Source organism: Cyprinus carpio, chromosome A20, assembly GCF_018340385.1.
Source record: "Cyprinus carpio isolate SPL01 chromosome A20, ASM1834038v1, whole genome shotgun sequence".
NCBI classification, from domain to species: domain Eukaryota; kingdom Metazoa; phylum Chordata; class Actinopteri; order Cypriniformes; family Cyprinidae; genus Cyprinus; species Cyprinus carpio.
The window spans coordinates 22225734-22248233 of NC_056591.1; the positions used below are offsets into that span (position 1 = coordinate 22225734).

A 22500-nucleotide genomic window follows, 5' to 3' on the forward strand; every position below is an offset into this window, starting at 1 on the left:
CAATTTTTACTGTATGTTTGATCAAATAAATGAGCCTTGGTGAGCAGAAGAGAACTCTTACTGACCTCAAAAGTGCACACATTGCATGAAACACACATTATTTAAGTTCAAATGTATTTACAAAGCACTTTAAAAACACAAGTGCTATTAAAAGAACCTAAAAATATACAATAAAAAAGCACAAATAAATTTATGGACAACAGATTTTAAAAAGAGAGAAATAAAAATTTATTTAAAAATGCATAAAACTAAATAAAAAGCAGAATTAAATTTATTCAACACCTACAGTAGTAATCAAAGTTTGACTAAGCAGATATGTTTTTTAAATGTATTTTAAACACTTTTTTATATTTACAAATAAACAAAGGCAAATATGGATGTATATACTTTCCTAATGGGCAATTTATGTGAAAATATCAGAAAAAAATCATTACAATGGCATCTAAAGCTAAACAACAACAACAAAAAAATTTTTTTTACAATATTTTTAACAAAAAAAATTATCTAAATGTCTAAAAACATACACAAACAAAGGTATTTGTGTGTGTGTGTATACATATTTTTGACAGAATGCATCTACATTTAAGCAACAGCGTAAAATCAGGCAGCGTGTCACTGCTGATTATTATCAATAATGTGTCGCTCAGATGGACACTTCTTGACCAGATTGAGCACCAACATGCAGCAGATTTTGAGGAAGACAAACCTGTATCCTGCCATTCGGTGTGACCTTCCCTCCGAGATCTCCCCACCTGAACAACAAAGAGAGTCGTTTAAAACAAACGAGCCTCAAACTTCCACCTCGTGTGTTTGAAAACAAATAAGTGCTTCAACACGTGCACCATCAGTGCTTTACAACAACACGAGCTGGAAAACAACAAAAGTGCTGCATTTACCTCAGCTGTGACTCAGACGAGAGGCTTTCTGAGCTCTTAAGAGAAGGACAGAAATAGTGTTTGCAGCACCGTACACATACGCAGCTCATCAGGAAGAAAAATTGTTTGGTATATTAGTTGGAGTCTTAGTATTAGTATTAGAAGTATTAGTTGATCCATTTTCAGCATTGTGAGCATCATGGCCTTGCAGAAACAGATTCATGTGAAATAAAAATCACTGTTTAGCCCCACACACCGATTCTACATTAATAGGCTTGTTTGAGATGAGCAAAATCTGTGCAGAACCGATCACCGGTGATCACCGCGAGATGCATGCCGGTTAGAAAAGTGTCCGAGTTACGTCCGCCTTGCTCTGATGTCATGCTGACGTGTGCCAAAAAACTCTCTCGCAACAGCGAGGCGGCTGTGTCGGATTGAGCAGTCGAGCGCAGTTGCTCTCCACCGACTGAGCTATTCTAAAGCATGATGGGAAACGACAGACTGACGACACAGCTTCATGCTCATTGGCTGAGAATGTCAACTGATACATTTTCTCTTTATTTCTAAGAAATTAGATTACCCATTTATTTATTTATATTTACATGCGAACTAAACAAAAACTAAACACGCCTAGTGAAGTTAAGAATTAGGACATGCGTTTATTTTATTTATTTTTTCTCTTAATTAGAATTCTTCCTTGTAATTTTCACTTTATTCTATTGTATGTTTGTGTGAATTAATAAATCAATCCATTAAAAATATATACATGCACACATACATATCTAAATGGACTGTTTAGCCATTATGTCTCATCTTTGTGTGGTTTCATCTGAGAAGTGTCAGGGTCTGGCTTAAAACAAGTGAAGAAATTCTGAAGAATGTTTGCTACAAAACAGCTTTGACTTGCATAGTGTGGAAAAATACTATGGACGTGAAATGGTGGCAGAAACCTGCTTGTTTGCAAACATTCTTCTAAATTTCCTCCTTTGTGATCTCCTCCATTGCTGACGTTTACAGGCGAAAAAACAGCGATATTCAGGAAGTGTCCGACTTCAAAGGTCTTTTTTGACCCCTCCCCTTACTGCAACCGCCTACTCTCGTCTACATTTCAGGCGAGGCAAGGTACATCTCAAACATGCCTAATGATTCTACATTACAGCCTGTTTAGCCCCGCCCACCGATTCTACATCACTGCCTGTTTAGCCCCGCCCACCGTTTCTGCCTGTTTAGCCCCACCCACTGATTCTACATCACTGCCTGTTTAACCCCGCCCACCGATTCTACTTCACTACCTGTTTAGCCCCGCCCACACATTCTACATCACTGCCCGTTTAGCCCCGCCCACCGATTCTACATCACTGCCTGTTTAACCCCGCCCAACGATTCTACTTCACTACCTGTTTAGCCCCGCCCACACATTCTACATCACTGCCCGTTTAGCCCCGCCCGCCGATTCTACATCACTGCCTGTTTAGCCCCGCCCACCGATTCTACATCACTGCCTGTTTAGCCCCGCCCACCGATTCTACATCACTGCCTGTTTAGCCCCGCCCACCGATTCTACATCACTGCCTGTTGCATCACTGGAGGAAGTGTTATGTATTTTGGACTCTTCAAAACTGTCTTGATGGATTTGTTTGACGTTAATAAATGGACTGCAGTGGTGTGGATTACTTATTGATGTTTTTATCAGCTGTTTGGACTCTAATTCTGACGGCACCCAATCACTTGCAGAGGATCCATTGCTGAGCAAGTGATGCAATGCTACATTTCTCCAAATCTGATGAAGAAACAAACTCATCTGCATTTCGGGTGGCCTGAGGGTGAATGTTAATTTTTGTGCGAACTGTTCCTTTAATATAGTGTTCTGATAAACCCCTGTGGCAAACATTTGCAGAATATTCTTCAAACGATTTTCATTTGCATACAAAAACAGACGTTTGACAGAACAGCCCTTTCTATCACATAAATGTGAATTTAAATGAGCCATTTGTTATTAAACACATAAACAACATTATTTACACAATCTTAGATTCATTCGTTTATTCCTTCCACCTTTTGTGCGTCACACACCGCTGCTGAAACAGACTCTGCTTTTGTGGAACCAAGGTATTCTCATCTTAAACAAACGGATGTTTTGTTGTAAAGGTCATTTAATCATGTGCATTTACCTTTCATCAGGACGTAATGTGTGGCAATAAAAGTCAGGTCGATTAACGAAGAATCCCGTCCTCTTGACCACATTCTCAGCGATCATACTGAGACGATCCAACACGTTACACAGTTTACTGCAGATGAGAAGATACAATTCTACTGTCAATTATTATGTTACAAAAGATTTCTATTTCAAATAAATGCCGTCTTTTGAGCTTTCCATTTATCTGTGAATCTTGAAAACGAAAATGCATCACAAAACATATTAATGTTTTCAACATTAATAATAGTCAGAAATGTTTTTTGAGCAGCAAATCAGCATATAACAACGATTTCTGAAGATCATAGCAAAAATATTTCACAATTTTTACTGTATTTTTCATCAGAAAATAAGCAGAACAGACTTATTTTAAACAGTAGTGTACAGTATATTATATCAGTTCCTGAAAAAGTCACTTTACGACTGTCGTACGCACCTCTTTGTGTATCGTGCCATGTCCCAGGCGATGTACTCGATGCCGTGCTCCGGCGGGAGGAACTGGTTCAGGTTGGTGATGGCGGGATAAAACTCCTCACTCAGGATCTTCTCATGCTTTCTCTTCTCTCGTTTCTGACAAAAGCAATAACCAAATCGACAATTATCACACTGATTGCACACTGATTCTAACAATTTAACCTGATCTTTTAACAAAATATACTCTCCAGCCCTGCAGCACCAATTTCATGGTGACACACTTGCGGCGTAACATTTAGTAAATTTGTGGCAAACAAAACTGCAAAAAAATGCAGTAAAAAAAAAAAAAAAAAAAAAAAGAAAGTAAAAATTTATTTTTCTAAGTTGTAAATAAAAACAGATTATTTGAGTATGTTTTAAAAGAAAATACTATTTCACTATTTTTCACCATTTAATTCAATGTGTTACTTTGTAGTTACTTATTAGATTTACTAGCAATTTCTGAGTGTTTTTTTTTTTTAGTGTGTTGGAAAATATTGCGTCCTAGAAAAACAACAAAAGCATTGTTTAACACTTAAAACACATGAAACATATTTGCCAGGATGCTATATTTTCATAAGAACATTTCTATACAAATAAGGAGTTTTAACTGTGTTTTTACTGTATTTTTAATCAAATAAATGCAATTTTGAGAATCGTTTGCTATCTTATTTTAAAATTCTGAGTTAAATAATGAATTAAAATGAATGAACAATTCATTTTATTTTTACTTTAAAGGACATCAGCGATTGGGTGAAAATTTAAAGTTGCAGCAACGTTCACCAAAGATTTGGAGAGGCAATTTATTTTCAACACCAATAATGAGTTTTAAATGCATAAAACATATACATTATAATCACATATAGTAGACTTAATACTGAATTAAATAAATCAGAATTAATAACAATTAGAGTGTTTTAAATGCATAAATCATATGCATTTTACAACAGAAAATACTTAATTTATTTAAAATGCCAAATAAAATAATGAATTAGATTACACTGTCATATTGAATTAGAATTATACAGAATTACTGTTTCTACTGTATTTTGACCAAATAAATGCAAATTAGAGAATCATTTGCTTATTGAATTAAATAATGAATCAAAATGAATAAAACCTGAGTTTTTTACTCTGAAGAACATCATGACGTCATGAAAAAAAACACCAAATCGCTGCAGTTTCATAAGTTTTAAATGCATTTTATCACAGAAACACAACATTGAGAATCATCTTTTTAAAATGCTTAAATAATGAATCAGAATTAATAAATGCTGAATTTTTACTGTGAAGAACAGATTTTGCATGAAAAACACATAAAACATTTTCATAAGCATGCTTTTTAAGTGCATAAATAATATGCATTTTATCATGGAAACACAACTTTGACTCCTTTTTTCAAATGTTGAATTAAATAATGAATCAGAATGAATAAGCAACACTGTATTTTGGAGCGCTGCTCCTGCTGTGGATGCAGACATGTTTCGGACGATGACTCAAACAAACGTCCTCCTCCTAAGCCATGACTAATCCACCATCAACACTAGTAAGATATTATCTATCCGTCGCACATGCCGGCAGGCAGAAACACACGTGAATGATCTGCGCTTTACGCGTTCAATCCTTGGGCCACATTTGCACGTGCTTCTGAGCGACTCCAGCGTTCACAGAAATCTTTCTGCGGCCGCCTTAGTCTTCCTGCGGCCCACAATGCCGCCTGCCTCCCACACACACACACACACACACACTCTCCACTGGAGGCCAATGACAAACACACACACACACACACACTGAGTTTATGCTGGAGGTCAATGTGCTCGCAAACACACATGCACTTTACACACACACCACACTAAGTGTGTTTGAGCGCACACGTGTTGCGACCGCATGGTCCGGTGCACTAAATAAGCGTGTAGAGTTAATTACATCGCATTCTTGGCATGTAATGCACCTCATTTGGGTCATTAAGGCTCTTTTGTCACACGCTTTTATCTGGAAAATATACGGTGAATCACACATTGAAACAAAGCCACAAACACACATGCACATGTGTTTTCAACCTGGCAGGCTGAAGTTCGTGTTAAATCTTGTCCTTTCGGATCCCTTTCTGGCAGCTGGCATTCACATGGGCATCACATGGCTCATATATGTGTGTGTTTCTGGCTCAGACTGTGATTTGGGTCTTTGTTCTGTTGTACCACATTACAGCAAATGTGAGAGATGGGAAATCTAGACAGTCGCTTTTATTCAAAAACATCAGTGAAGAGTGCATGTGTGTTTCTTCATGTGTTGTATTTATAGTAAGTGCATTAGATGCTACAAGTTTTCATGTGAAGCACACAGCATTTTTCGAAAGAAATTAATACTTTTATGCAGCAAGGATGAATTAATTTGATCAAAGATTTCTATTTTAAATAAATGCTGTTGTGATAAAACTATGAAAAATATTAACTTTTTCAACATTAATAATCAGAAATGTGTCTCGAGCAGCGAATCATCATATTAGAATGATTTCTGAAGATCATGTGACACTGAAGACTGGAGTAATGATGCTGAAAATACAGCTGCACATCACAGAAATAAATTACGTTTTAACAGATATTCACATAGAAAACTGCTGTTTTGAATTGTAATATGATTTCACAATTTTTACTGCAATTTGATCAAATAAATGCAGCCTAAAAGAGAAACAATTCTTAAAAAAAAAAAAAAAAAAACTACTAACCCCAATCTTTTTAAAAGTTAATGCACATTGAACTAAAAACAGTGTTCTCAACACAATGTGACAGTGCAACAAAATATTTAATATAAAAATTATGCAAGGTAATGATGCAATAATTGTCATTAATATCAATCATGTAATAATGAAAAAAAATTTAATTATCCTAAACAAATAGGCGTTATTTTCTTTATGCAAAATATATATTTTTTTATATTTGAGTTTATTGCCATATCATCTTCTAAAGGTTATTTTATTAAAGATCATAAATCAAACATTCAAGAAAAATCAACTTATAAAAGTTTAGATAATTCTATACAACATAAGTCCATTATAATTCTTTAATTGTACGTCTGACAAAAATTTTGTTTTCTTGAGTGTCTTTCATAATTATGACTTAGTATCTCATAATTTTGACCTTTCGTTATAATTATGGCTTAGCATCTCATCATTTTGACTTTTTATGTAATCAGTATCTCAAAATTGTTCATTTGTCATAATATTAGCATCTTACAATATTTTTGACGTCAATTATTACTTAGTATCTCATAACTTTGACTTTTTATTTTTTTTATTAATTGTTATTTGGTATAATGTTGTGATTTGTATTTGTTATGACTTTGTATCTCATACTTTTGACCTTTTACGTCATATTCATAACTCTTAAATTCTTTAGATGTACGTCTGTTAAAAAAAAAATTGAGTCTGTCTTTAAAAGATTTGTTTTTCAAAGCTTGTCCTTATAAAAGGAAATTAAAAATGGAGCTGACCAATAACATGTTTTACAGTCGATATTACAGTGCTACAGTATTTACATTTTAGTGGTTTCTCTTAACAGAAAGTATAATTTCCTCCTGATTTTGTGGTGATATGGAGGACGTGGAGTTTCTGGCACAGGAAACACTGAATCTCACCTTGACGAGGTTGAGGATGATGATGGGTGACCCAAACCTCTGCAGCATCTGATCGAAGTGAAGCGCAGCGACGTGAGCGTACGGGTCGGCCTGGTCCACTGAGAGAGAAAAAGTGCATTTTAATAAGACCAGGTCTTTATAAAAATAATTCACACTTCACAGTCATTAGATTCCTGGTCAGGATGACATGAAACCAGAGTCGTTTTAAAGCAAATGAGTTCACATTTCAATTACATGTCAAATTACAGTTTTATTTCAGTTAGGTTTGTCTGAATTTGAGTTTATTCCCATTTCAGCTTCTAAAAAGCCATTTCATGGCAGATACAGATCATAATTAAACATTTACTAAAATTTGCATAAAAAGGTTAAATTCTTTGCAACTTGACAACTCTATAAAATATTCCTCAGTTGTATGTGTGATAAAAAATTGCAAATTTTTTCCTGCTCTTAGAAAATGTGTCCTTCAGAGACCAGCTGATGCCAGATATAATATTTCAATCAGTTCTTTTAATTAAAAAGTAAAAAATAGTAACTCATAATTAATTCTTTTATCTTTATGATATGACATTATGACTTTTAATCTAATAATTATGACTTTTTTATCATAATGATTTAGTTTCTCAATTTCAACCTTTTTTCTCACAATTAATCTCAGTTATTACTTATTAAATAATAATGACTGTCATAATTGACTTTTTAGGTCAGTTAAAACATACTAAATCACAATTACATAACATTATATGATAATTTGATAACAGGTTGAAATTATGAGAATAGTCATGATTATTATACAAGTCAAATTAACTTTTGTCATAATTACGACATCAAAATTTTGACATGGCATCTCAAAAAGTTGACTTTTTAAGCATCATTTTTGCCTCATTTTGATATCTTATAATTATGACTTAGTATGTCATAATTTTGACTTTATGTCATATTTATGACTTGGTTTGTCATCATTTTGACCTTTTTACATCATAATTATGACTTAGTATCTCATAATTTTGTCTTTTTGTTAAAATTATGGCTTAGCATCTCATAATGTTGACTTTCTGTTGTGCAACTAAGTATCTCATAATTTTGACTTTTTACATCATAATTATGACTTAGCATTTTACATTTTTGACTTATGTCAATTATGACTTAGTATCTCATAATTTTGACTTCTTACATCATAATTATGACTTAGTTTCTCATAATTTTGACTTTGTTAAAATTATGGCTTAGCATCTCATAATGTTGACTTTATGTTGTAACGACTAAGTATCTCATAATTTTGACTTTTTACATCATAAATATGACTGAACACATTACATTTTTGACTTATGTCACTTATGACTTAGTATTTCATAAATTTGACTTTTTATGTCACAATTTTGATGATTTTTCTCTTATGTGAAATGGGCTTTCATATGAATATGACATGAACCATTAAAGACAAATCAATGTGCACTATGTGGGTCATAAGCCTGCACTGAGCAGCAGGCTACAATCTAACTGTGCAGTTGCAAACCTATAAACAGATTAGAGCACAACACATAAAACACTCCTGGAAGTAGGTTATGAGATACACAAATATCTCCATTTTACATGGGTTCATTAACACCACACAAAGCGCATTCAAAGTCGGCGTAATCAAACACTTGAGTACTGAAAAGTCCTTCAGCAAGTCAGACAAAGCTCATGGGGACAGCAGCGTGTTGCATGCTAGCGATGAAAGAGAAAAACTGTGTCTCATCTTCTTGCAGCACCCCAAACAATCAATGAAAATGAAAGATGGCCGAGACTCGAGCCTTGCGTAACAACTTCTCTCTAGTTTTTGTTTAGCAGAAAATCAATATCTGTTATCCTGGAAGCCCTTTGTGCGAGTGCTGTTTTAAACCTACATTGAACTGACCTAATTACAGAAAACATACTTCATAAACCCTCATCTTCTTCTGACAGAAGGACATTGCATCAGGCAAATTGCATAATGCATTAGAAAGATGAGTAAGTGCAGAGGATGATGAGTCTGGAAATGAAGAAAATAACATCTAATTTATCATAACTAAGAGCTTTGGGTCGTCTCCGAGTGTCATTTTTGATAAAATGAACAGTAGAAAACTGGTTCTTCTGAAACTGGTTCCTTAAAAAATGAGATCAACATGCGGTTTTTGTTCAGACTTGAGCTATTGGATCAGTTTTATTTGCCAAAAACTGAGAAAAAAGTCTTTGTTTTTGGGATTTTCTTTGTTATTGAGCTTAATTACTTACAGATATAAAGTCACAATGATGAGAGAAAATGTATGAAGTACTAAGTCACAAAGATGGAAACATTAAAAGTCATTTTTATTATTTTATATAATTTTTGTGATATTCTAGTTTTTATTTTGTGATGATTAGTCTTTTGTGAAAAATTAATTATAATATTATAATATATTAGTAAATTTTGTGATGTGTATTGTTCATTATGAGATAAGTCACTATTATGACAAATACAATTATAATATTAAGCCAAAATATGAGATGCCCAGTCATCATTATGAGATAAGTCACTATTATGACATAAAGTCAATTATAATATTAAGTCAAAATTATGAGATGCCTAGTCATCATTATGAGATAAGTCACTATTATGACATAAATTCAATTATAATATTAAGCCAAAATATGAGATGCCTAGTCATCATTATGAGATAAGTCACTATTATGACATAAAGTCAATTATAATATTAAGCCAAAATATGAGATGGCTAGTCATCATTATGAGATAAGTCACTATTATGACATAAAAAGTCAATTATAATATTAAGTCAGAATTCAGATACTAAGTCATCATTATGAGATACCAAAATTATCATTCTGAGACAAAAGTCATAATTATGATTTTAAGTCGAAATTATGAGATACCAAGCCTTCTTTCAGAGGCAAAGTCATTATTATGGCATAAAAAGTCATAATTATGATTTTAAGGTAAAAATATGATATACTAAGTCATCATTATAAAGAAAAAAGTAATTATGACAGGAAGAAAGTCATATTATAAGTTGAAATTATGAGATACCTAGTCATCATTATGAGATAAAGGTCATTATTAGGACATAAAAAGTCAATTATAATATTAAGTCAGAATTCAGATACTAAGTCATCATTATGAGATACCAAAATTATCATTCTGAGACAAAAGTCATAATTATGATTTTAAGTATTATTTGTTAGAAAGCCTTCTTTCAGAGGCAAAGTCATTATTATGGCATAAAAAGTCATAATTATGATTTTAAGGTAAAAATATGATATACTAAGTCATCATTATAAGAAAAAAGTAATTATGACAGGAAAAGTCATAATTATAAGTTGAAATTATGAGATACCTAGTCATCATTATGAGATAAAGGTCATTATTAGGACATAAAAAGTCAATTATAATATTAAGTCAGAATTGAGATACTAAGTCATTATTATGACAAGATGTCATGATATTAAGTAGTAAAAATTGAGATACTAAGTCATTTTTGTTAGTTAGTTTTGATTTGTTGGTTTCTTGGATGTGTTGATGTGCTGCTGTTAGAATTCTTTCAGCTGTGCGATGCTTTCAAAGCACTGCTGCATCACAAGCCCGGCAGAGTTAGTGTTGGACAGGAGTCTTCTGTTTGAAGCAAAAAGACTATATTGAACCCGAGCAAACACACACACGCACGGTTGAGGACACTAGCGGTAAGTAATCTAAGATAAGCAGCGAGCGCGCAGCAGGATCAGCGTGAGACGCTGTACATATGAAATGTCATCTTGCTCAGGATGAGAAGCGGTGATATGGGTTCAGCAGCAACAAGATGAGGACACACAGAAAGAGATAACGCAAGAGAAGAAGAGAGATCCTCAGACGGCCCTGGTGATGTCACCAAACAGAGAAGAACCTGCTAACAACACTTTTGAAAACCAGAAGTAACAAATGATGCTCATGTAGATACGAAAATAAAAGCAGCAACATATCTTTTCTTCTGTATAACCAAGTGGATTTAAGAAAACTCTCAAAGAAAAATCTTCTTCATAACATTGAATTGGGCCATAACGCCTCCTGAACTTTCTGCTAAATTAAAAAAAAAAATTATAAAAATTTTGCAAAAGGGTACAAAATAAAGAACAATAAATAAATGAAATAAGTACAGATTTTAACTATTTTGCTTTAACTATAAGGTTAACTGTATTTTGCAAAAGGCTCAAAGAAATTTTTTTAAATTAAAATAAATTAATCAAATTAAATTAATTAAAAATAAAGCATTCTTTTGCAGCATGGTATGTGGAAAACAACTATGAACCTATATCACTCCCAAAAAAAAGTAAAAAAAATAAATAAAATAAATAAAAATAAATAAATAAAATAATTATAACTAAAATTTGCAGAAGAAAAAAAAAATATATATATATATATAAACAAGGTTTTAACTGTATTTTTCAGAAGAGTACTAAATACAAAAAGAAAATACAAGTAATAAAATAAAATGTGATTAAATGTATTAAAGTTAATCAAATAAAAACATAGGTTTTAGCAGTATTTTGCAGCATTGCGTGTGAAAAGTAACTGTAAAATTAGATCACACCCATGATAAATCGACTAACACACACACACACACACACACATAAATAGACTAAAAAAAAAAAAAAACACACACACACACACACACACAGACAGCATCAAACACACATGAATGTGCATCAGTGTGAAGCGGGCGCAGACTTTGTTTTGTCTGACTTTGGGGTCAGCGACAGTTCATCTATATAAACCAGGATCATGAACACATCCGTATGCAAAATCTGGCATTTCAGGGTCTGACTAGATGTTTTTATACAGGACACACTTTCTGAATGTTCAAATCTAACATTGCACATTTAAACAACCTATAAACTCATTCATGTCTGTAGCTTCGAGCTCCTAAAAACTGACCAAACAAACTAGAAAATGTCCCTCCCTGTCCTGAAGGAGGGTGAAGGCACCGTTTTGAGCTGATAAACAGGAAGTAGTGGCGAGGTAATGGACAGGAAGCGGCTCTTACGGCGTATGGGTGGTTTGGGCATCATGGTGGAGATGTCCTGGGACCAGTACAGAGGAACCGAGCCTCGGACCTGAACACAGGAGGAGAAACTGCCAGAGGTGGAGGAAATGACCGGGGGTTAGTGGATTGATCTGGTCATCATAGGAGTAGTTAGTGGAAGCTGTCAGCGGTATGAGAGATGCATCGTGGATGATCTGCTCCGTCTCCACCGTTTTTTTTTCTCGTTGATCTGATTGTTTACGCCACATTGTCGCCCTGGATAAAGCGTCTGCTAAATGATTAAATGCAAATGTAAATGAAGTGATATGACATACTAGCTTTTGCATACTATATGGTCAAGAAGTACAGAGACATGGGGGATGTTTTTAGCTCTGAAAATAAAATAAAATTTAATTAAAGTAGGTTTTAACTATTTTGCAGAAGGGTACAAAATAAAAATTAAATTACAAAAATAAATAAATTAATAAAATAAAATAAAATAAATAGAAAAAAATAGAAAAAAATAAAAAATAAAATAAAATAAAATAAAATAAAATAAAATAAAATAAAATAAAGAGGAGTACATATTCAGACATGGGGTATGATTTCAGTGCTGAAAATCAAAGATAAAAAAAAATGTATATAAAATAAAACAATAAAAATAATTAAAAAATAAAATAAATTATTAAAATTGAATTTAAAAAGTAGGCTTTGATTCTCCACATTTTGTATATTTTTAAAGACTCTGATGGCTGTGTTTGCATACTTTCTATACTAAATGAAGAACTTACTTTACATTTCTAAAAAATAAATAAATAAATAAATTTGTCCCCAAAACTTTAAAATAAAATAAAATAAATAAAGAGAAGTACACATATTCAGACATGGGGTATGCTTTCAGTGCTGAAAATCAAAGATAAATAAAAAAAAATCTATCTATCTATCTATCTATCTATAAACCAATAAGAATAATGAAAAAAACATTTAGTATGTTTTTAAAGACTCTGATGGCTGTTTGCATACTTTCTGTACTAAATTAAGAACTTACTTTAAATTTCTTTAAAAAAAAAAAAAATCGGTTCCCAAAACTTAATAAAATAATGTAATTAAATAAAACAAGAGAAGGTCATAAAATAAAATAAAATTAATTTAAAATTAAAATACAATAGATTTTAACTATATTTTGCAGGGTCTAATATCACATAATAAAAATAATAAAAAAAAAAATTGTCATTTATATTCAAATGACTTCAAACTATATTTGAGCTTTTGGACAGTGAGCCCAGTGATTTGACATAACTGTCCTGACTGTAGTTTAATTGTTAAATGATCAGCAGGTGAAATGCGTGGGTCTGCAGTTTTGAAGCATTTTCACCATCATAAAGCACCACAGAGAGCTTAGTGAGGCTTTAATGGCTGACAGCTTTAGAGCAAAGAACGTTACATAATCACACCTGAACACACAGAGATAAATACAGAAGAGAAACAGCTCGTGTTGGACAGGTTTCGCTCGCGTGTGACAAACAGCACACAAAAGAGCACGTGGTCACATACCTCACAGTTCGCTCCTCGCTTGAGGAAGCGCGTCCCGGCGAAGCGGCTGGAGCGGCGGGCGATGAGCGTGACGTGCACCGGCCGACCGTAGATCAACAACTCTGAGCGCCAGCGTTAAAGAACAACACCACAAAACATCTGATATCAACACGCTGCAGATCTGAAGATGAGCTCATACTAAAGAAAAAAATTACAAATGAGCAGTTCATGAGAGATATGAAATATACAGATTTTTTTATAAAAAAAAAAAAACAACGGGGAAAAAAAACAATGAAAAATAAAATAAGTAGGTTTTAACTGTATTTTGCAGAAGGGTACACAAAAAAAAAATAAATAAAATTAATTAGAAATTAAATAAAAAGCAGTTTTTCTTCTCTACTTTAGCATACAAAAACAAAACAAAAACAAGCGAAATAAAATAAAAAATAAGTTTTAATTTAATAATAATTTAGTTTTAACTTCAAAATTACAAAAACAAAACAAAAACAAGCGTTTTGAAAGAAAGTCTCTTTCTGCCTCATCAAAGGGGCCCCCCTGCATTTATTTGATCAAAAATACAGAAAAAACAGTAATATTGTGAAATATTATTACAACTTAAAATAATAGTTTTCTATTTGATATACTTTAAAAAAATTATTTATTCCTGTGATGCAAAGCTGAATTTTTCAGGCATCATTACTTACTCAGCCGTTAAGTCACATTTCACCACCCAGTCATATCACATGATCAGTTTGAAATCATTCTAATATTCTGATTTAGATGAGTGTTGTGGAAAACGTGTCTGCTGGTCTAATAATATTTGATGAAGAAAGGTTAAAAGTAACTGCATTTATTCAAAAAAACAAACAAAGATTCTAATAATAATATTCTAATAATATTTTTCTTTACTATCACTTTTTATCAATTTAACACATCCTTGCTGATAAGCAGGACATCCATGCAGCCTACTGGAAGGTGGCGGGGTGCCCCGTGCAGGCCGAACGGGAAGGACCCGGTAATTGCCAGTGGCCACTGCGGGGTTGAGAGAAGGCTGTCTTGGGCTTGGCACACATCCCACTTTTAGCACCAGCAGGGACTTGCCAACAACCTTTGGTGAGAGTCGAGAGTCGATAGGAAACCGGGGCCCATTCCCCAGTCTTGTCCAGGAGCTCATCGACTCGGGGCATGGGGTAGCCATCAAATTCCGAGACCTCATTTAGGCGGCGGAAGTCGTTGCAGAAGCCGTTGGAGGGTGCCGTCGGGCTTCGGGACCAGTTACGATGGGCTGGACCAGGGACTCCGCCCCCAGGGAACTCGCGTCGGGCTCAATTACCCCCAACTTCAACATCTCCTGTACCTCTGTCTCGATGGCGTGTCGCCGAGCCTCCGGGACACGATAGGGGTCCGCTGCCGGACATATAACTCCTGGTGGTGTTCGGACTTCGTGTGGATGACGGTCGTCCGCCTGGCAGGGGGGAGAAGAGAACAACATCCGAGAACTGACCGACCAGGTGCGGCAGTTCCGTCTTCTGGGCCGCGGAGAGATTGGGATCCATGCCTACAAACACGGGGAGGTGGGTGGTGGGCGAGGGCCGGAGAGCTGGGGGTCCGGTCCCCACCCAGCGCTTCAACAGATTTATATGATAGAGCTGCTCCTCTTTTTCGGCGACCTGGTTGGCGCGCACTTTATAGGTGACGGGTCCTACCCGTTCGGTGACCGTGTATGGGCCCTGCCAGCGTGCCAGGAATTTACAGGCGGATGTGGGGACCAGAACCATGACGTTTTTAGTAATCCCCGGCTGGAACTCCCGTGGTTTGGGCGGCCCGCTTTGAAGAGGCGCTGCTGGTCCTTGCTGGGCCTTGGACATGTGCTCCCGGACCAATTGGCAATGACCCTGTCGATCCGCTCTCTCATGGCCTTGATGTGCTCGAGGGTGTGTCGAGGGTGTGGTCCGACCTACACGCCGGCTGTTGCTCCCAAGCTTCCACGGGCGATCTCATCTAGAAGCCCTCGGGGTTGGCGGCCGAAGAGGAGCTCGAAGGGCGGCGAAAGCCGGTGGAAGCCTGGGGCACCTCCCGGATCACGAACAGCACATACGGGATCATTTTGGTCCCAGTCGCGTTTGGTCCTCGGCCACGACTCGCCGCAGCATTCAACTTTGTTTCATGGTCTTGTTAAACCGTTCCACGAGTCCATCCGTTTGTGGATGGTATACGCTGGTCCGGATCTGCCGGAATTTGAGGAGCTTGCAGAGGTCAGCCATGATCCGGGACATGAAGGAGTGCCCTGGTCGGTCAAGATCTCCGCTGGTAGCAAACCAACCAGACTACTCAATAGGAAGAGCTCCTGTGCGAAATGATTCACTGTTGCGGTGGAGCTTTGTCGGAGGAGGGGAATGGCCTCTGGGTATAGCGGGTAGCACACGAAAGTAGGGCACATAATCCACGATAACCAGGCCCCTGTGTTCATGCCCCCCGGGCGGACTTCGGCGGCAGCGACCCTACAGGTCCATCCCGATTGCGCTCGAAGGGCAACCTCGATGATAGGCCGCGGGATCAGCGGGCTGGGGGGAGGAGAGTATGGGGCGATGTCCCGTTGGGCACGTCGTGCGGCAAAGCTCCGGGCAGTACCTAGTACCGCTTGACATTACCCCCCTCTAGTCCTGGCCAGTGGAAGCGATCCCGGATCCGTTGCGCGGTGTTTTGCGCCGAGCGCCGAGGTGGCCAGCCATCGGAAAAATCGTGTGGGCATGGGCGCCGCGAGTTCCAACACCGTTTGGACTTTGCTTCGCGGTACCACCAGCAACGTCTTTTCCTCCCCCCTTCGCTGCACGAGCGACACAGTAAAGCAGGCCGTTTTGGACAACGAAATGGGGAGTGGGGTGGGGGGGAGCCGGTTGTAAATCCTCTCCTTCCGCCACCCGCACTTGAGACCAGCAATGCTTGAGGCGTTCGTCCCGCGCTGCTCGTTGGCGAGGGTTCCCCCTCCCGCTATCTGCTGGAAGAACTCAAAGAACAGGTTAGAGTTTTGGGAGGGGGACTACACCTCCTTCGCGGGCTGTCCGATGTCAGCAGCGCGGGGGCGTCGTCGAGGGCGACGCCTTGCTGATCTCCGGCGTCGGCGGTCCCCGGCCCGGGCTAGCAGGCTGTGTGCTGGAGGTGAGGAGCTGATCAAACCCCGGCCAATCCCGGCCGAGGAGAACGGGTACCGGTAGGTAGGTCCTTTAAGATTCCCACTTCGACGGGCCAGGGAACCAGTGTGTCGCGGTGATGGGTCAGTCGCCGTGCCGGTACCTGCCTGGTATCCCCGTGCACGCACGTTATCGCCAGCCGGGCTCTGGAACGGTTCTGGGCGGAAGTACGTGGGTTGTATCAGGGGCTTACCCCGCTGCCCGAGTCGAGCGAGGGCGATGAAACGGTCCCGGCCATTGATATGCACCTCGGCTCGTGGTGCCTCCGGCGGCGGGTCGTGCCCTGAACAGCCTGCTAGCCATATCCGTCCTGGGAGCGCGGCGGCTCGGTGGGGCATCGGTTCGTCCTGGGGGCCGGGAACCGCAGGCCTGCTCACGGGTCGCTGGGTTGCCCTCCGCGCGAGCGTCGCTCCTGGACCACCCTTCGGGGAAAAAGGCGGCGCTCGCTCCCCTACCTCCCGGTGTTGGGCGGCCTCCGCCAGCTCAATGGCCTCCACGAGCTCGTCGAGATCGGTGGGATTCCTCATGCCAGCCGCCTGCCTCAACGCGCGGGGGAGGGCGCGGAGTAGTCGGTCGATCACCACACGCTCAGTTACCTTGTGTGCGGAGGGACCCCCTGTCAACAGCCAATGGTGGGCCAACCGGGTTAGTTCTGCCGCTTGGGCGCGAGCGGGCTGTCGAGCTCGATATGTCCAGTCATGGAACTGCTGCGCCGCACAGATTGGGGAGAGGCCTACTCGGCCCAGGATTTCCTTTTTCACCTCTTCATAGTTCCGGCTTCTCTCGGCCGTCATGGTGAAATACGCCCGCTGCGCTTCCCCGGTCAGCAGCGGCGCGAGAAGTCTGGCCACACTCGTCCTCTGGCCATGCCTCCCCGGATCGCGGTGGCCTCAAACATTTGCATATACATCTCCACATCGTCGTCTTGCGCTGTCATTCGCGGCATCAGCTGGACGGCTTGGACACGGGGGGTCAGGCAGCGGCGTGCGCGGTGGGGCGGGCGGCGGTGCGGAGAGCGGCGAGCTCGCGTTCGGCGTCTCCTTGACGTGAGGCCATGTGCTCCATTATTTGCTGCTGGCGGATGCTCCACCTCGGTGAGGTGTTTAAGCAGCTCTTCCATGCTGGGGGGAGGAGCGGCCGCCTGTGGAACCAGAGCAGAGGGAACAAAAAACCAATGTCAACAAACAAAAAAAAAGAAAACAAAATGGGTGACGGTGACTTCCTCAGGGTCGGTTGTCGGTGTTCACCTCACACTATGCCCGGATTCTCCACCAGTGTGGCGAGGTGAGGAACGACGACACAACAACCGATGGACGAGAAAATCCCCGAAGGGTGGATTTATTAATAACTTAGTGCTCTGAGTGAAGACGGTGCTCTCCGTAGTGCTCCAACTCCCTCGTGCTCTCTGGGTCTTGAGTGGTGGATCCCGTGCGGTGCTCTCCTGGTGGGGGCTGACGGTCACACGCTGCTCTCTGTGACAGAGGAGGAAAGAGTTAGGCTCTGTGTCGGGAGACATTGCTCACCATACTGCTTTCCTCCCCGGCTGAAGTAGACGCCTCTTCATGAGCTGCAGGTGCGGCCGCTCAGCCCGTGACGAGCTAGTGCCGGTGATTCCGCTGTGTTGCCAGGGCGACGCTGACGAGCGCTCGGGACACACGTCACACTATATATATTAAGTAATAATAAAAAAAAATTATTAAGCTAATAAAATTAAAGAAAAAGTAGGTTTCTTTAATTAAACATACAACATTAAACATACACATTTCTCTGCATTTTGTATGTTTTTAAAGACTCTGATGTCTGTGTTTGCATACTTTCTATACTAAATAAAGAACTTACTTCAAAGTTCTTTAAAAAATAAAAAAAATCTCACTGGCCCCAAAGTGTTTTGTGTGCTTCTCAGTTCATATTTTGCTCGTATGAATGCATCAGGCTATTAAATCCTTCAGAACTCTCCACCGGTCTGTTTTAATGCTGTGAACTCGTTCACGTCTCCTTCAGGCTCCTCACAGGGAGAAACCACAAGCAATCAACAGCATCAGACTCTCTCCGGATGATTTTCTCTCTCTGTGTGCGTTTCTTTCGCTCATTTTGTACCTTTTTTGTTCAGTTTTGACCCTCCTGAACCTTCTGCTGGGAAAAACAGCTCATATCAAGCTGCTTTCTCCTAGAACACGGTAGCTGGTTTGTAGCTGGTTCAAGGTGATCTAGCGGGTCAAAACCAGGTTCACTAGCAGGTAACTGAGCTGATAAACCCTCGAACACAACTTGGACCTGCTAGAAGCCACGTGATACTATCAGAAGAGGGTTTTAGCTGCATTTTGCAGGATAAAATAAAATTAAATAATAGGTTTTTAAAATGCATTAATAATTGTAAAAACAAATAATCTATTTATTTTATTTATTTAAAGAGTGATTAATGTATTTAGCTAAGGGTGCAAAACAAAAAAATAATAATAATGAAAAATAAAATAGATTTTTTTTTTTGTATTTTGCAAAAAGGGTAATTTAAAAAAATACAAAATAAAATTAAAAATTACAATTAAACTAATGAAAAATAATACAATTGTTGGGTTTAACTGTATTTTCAGTAGGGTACAAATTAAAACAAAAACAATCAAATAAGTAATTTTTCTTAAAATTGTATTTTACAGAAGAGTACATGAAAAAGAGAAAAAAAAGAGAAAATTTAATTATTTTATTTTATTTTATAAATAAAACTATTTTGCAGAAGGGTCCAAAACAAAATAAATAAATAAATAAATAGGTTTTAATTGCATTTTGAAAATGAAAATATTGTGAAAAAAAAAATAGGTTTTAGCTGTATTTTTACAGCATATAATGAAAGCAACTGTAAAACTAGATCACTTCTAGAATAAATCAACAATGCTGACTGCACTGTGCGTGAATATTGCTGTTATATTCAGTTTATGGATGCTGTTTCTATTGTTGTATCTCATACACACACACACACGCACACACACAGAGTGTATAACGGCCGCAGACTTTGTTGTGTCTGACTTTGGGGTCAGAGACGTTCATCTATATGAAGCAGGATCATGAAAACCACAGACAGACGGTCACAACAACCGAATATTATCTATGGAACATAAGAGGATACTGGATTGGCCGCAGAATCCGTGAATAATGTAGAGCAGCCAATCAGGATGGACGATGTCCTTGACCTTCTCCAGCAGACGGACGTTCCACACATATTTAGCGTAGGGTTCGTTAATCAAACCATGGACGACTGAAACACAAACACCCCAATAAATAATTCACACACAAAATAAAATGACTGGAATCAAGTCAGTTCTTTAAAACTAGAAAAGAAACAAAATAGGTCCAAAAATGCCAGATGAAATAAAATAAATGAAAAAAAAAAAAAATTAAATAATAATAACAACATGATAATATAAAATTATATAAAATAAACAATTAAAAGCGTGCTATAAAATATGAATATATAAAATAATTTAAAAAAATTATTCTAAATTAAATATTTAAAATATAAATACATAACAATAGAAAATAGAAAATAAATCCCAAGGGCGATATAAAATATAAATATAATAATAAAATATATTTAAAAACTAAATAACATACAATAATAAAAAAAACCAAGACTACTTTAGCATTTTTATAACATATAAAATCAAATAGAATATAAAAAAATAGAAAATAGTTTTAAAAAATAGTTTTAGCAAATTATGAAATAAAAAATAAGAAAATAACAAAACATAATACATTTAAAATACAGTGCTATACTATACATATGAAATATAAATAAAATAAAAAAAGATAAAAATTTAAATTAAACCCAAAATGCTATGAAATACATAAAATATAGAAATTAAGAAAAAAATAATCAAAACAAAAAAAAATTATAATAACAAATATAAATAAATAAAAACCAAGAATAATAAATATAAATTTTTACCACATCATTATTTTTTTTATTTTTTATTTAGTCTTATTTAATTGTTCGTTCTGTTCTCATGTCATTTATGTATGCATGAACCAAGAACTCCTAAAAAAAAAAAAAAAACACACTTGCACGTGCTTGTCGATTGTAGATTAATTCTTGTTTTTGATATGTATCAAATATAAATATAAAAATAATAATACATTTAATTTAAAAATAAAATAAAAATAAAATAAAATAAATTTTTTTTTTTATTTAATTTAATTTAATTTAATTTAATTTAATTTAATTTAATTTAATTTAATTTAATTTAATTTAATTTAAAATCAAAAAGTGGTAAGAAAGCATACCTTGAGTGGGGATTCCTTCCTCCTCGAAGATGTCAAAGCTGTCCTGTCTGCCGCTGGTGTTGAGCTCCTCGCTCTCTCCGGCGTCACACGGCATCTGGAGCAGCGTCATGTTATACTGCAGCGAGTGGCTCAGGTCGTAGCTGTAACTAAAGGTCACAGGGTCACAGGGTCACTCACGCTCAGATTGATCAACACTGCTCATATGTTCTGAGCAGCAGGAAGCAGCTTTCACTGTTGCTAGGTGACAGCATGTTGCTTAGAGATGAAGTGCACTGTATGAACTCGAAGTTCATCAGATATCACATGCAATTATTTCAGCTTCCCACAAGACGTCATCTCATTTACAGACACCGTCCAGATACAAAATAAATGTGATGTGTGTTAAATTAACAAGCGCTCTTTTCTTGTTTTCCTTTGTTCACCAGCATGACACAAAACAACTAAACTTCTGAAGCAAACACGTTTAGACTTTCCTGCTAAAATCGCAAAACTAACAAACTAATGAACTTTTGCTGGCTTTGCTATTTTGTAGGTCAAACCGTATTAATGTGCAGGTTTTGGCAACAGAAGATTAAAGTACAGCCAACACGACGGAAATGAGATTAATGAGGTGATTTAATCAGTGATATATATGTAATGACCTCATTAATAAAGAACCACATGAAAAAGATTATTATTATTATTAATAATGATGATGATGATGATGGTGGTATGCTCAGATCAATAAAGTTAAATAAGGGTGAATGATTTTTTGTGAATGATGAATGATATTTTCCCAGATCTACCAATTTATTCAAAAGTAGATTAAAAATTCAATCCATTTTATAGCAATTTATTTATTTTCCCTAATTTTTGTGTCAACATTTTATACATTTATTCTGTATAAATATATATTTATATATTTTTTTACATATATATTTATTCTACATCTACATATATATGTAGTAAACTAAAACCATAAAAAAATAAATAAATAAAAATAAATAAATAAAAATGTGTTACTTGGAAAAAAAATGTCGACTGAAATAAAATATAAACTTTAACATTAAACTTATTTTATTTCAGCTATTTACCAAGGCAGCATTTCTCATTTTCTATTAGTTTAACTTTTATTTAGTTTAGTATTAAAATAATTAACGAATGAATGAATGAATAACTTTATTTTGAACATGTAAAAATAATACACTATATATATAAACTATAACTAATAAAAAAAACTATGTAGACATTTAAAAAATAATAATAATATTTTTAAAAAGGCAAAAACAACAAACTAAAATTAAAGTTAAAACTGGAAAAAAAATACAATAAATAAATAGAAATTAAATCTATAATAG

General features: G+C 36.8%; 1 protein-coding gene across 1 annotated transcript in view; it reads right to left on the reverse strand.

The window, feature by feature from the left end:
• The window catches only part of LOC109101222 (polyphosphoinositide phosphatase-like), a 68697-nt gene that overhangs the window by 34303 nt on the left and 11894 nt on the right, over positions 1 to 22500 (reverse strand). Inside the window, exons 6-14 of the mRNA XM_042778152.1 lie at positions 21164 to 21309; positions 20010 to 20138; positions 13715 to 13819; positions 12364 to 12414; positions 12186 to 12299; positions 7156 to 7253; positions 3506 to 3639; positions 3047 to 3163; positions 707 to 752 (exon numbers count right to left, since the gene is read on the reverse strand). Coding sequence (XP_042634086.1) covers positions 707 to 752; positions 3047 to 3163; positions 3506 to 3639; positions 7156 to 7253; positions 12186 to 12299; positions 12364 to 12414; positions 13715 to 13819; positions 20010 to 20138; positions 21164 to 21309 — 940 coding nt within the window. The remainder of the gene's footprint in view (positions 1 to 706; positions 753 to 3046; positions 3164 to 3505; positions 3640 to 7155; positions 7254 to 12185; positions 12300 to 12363; positions 12415 to 13714; positions 13820 to 20009; positions 20139 to 21163; positions 21310 to 22500) is intronic.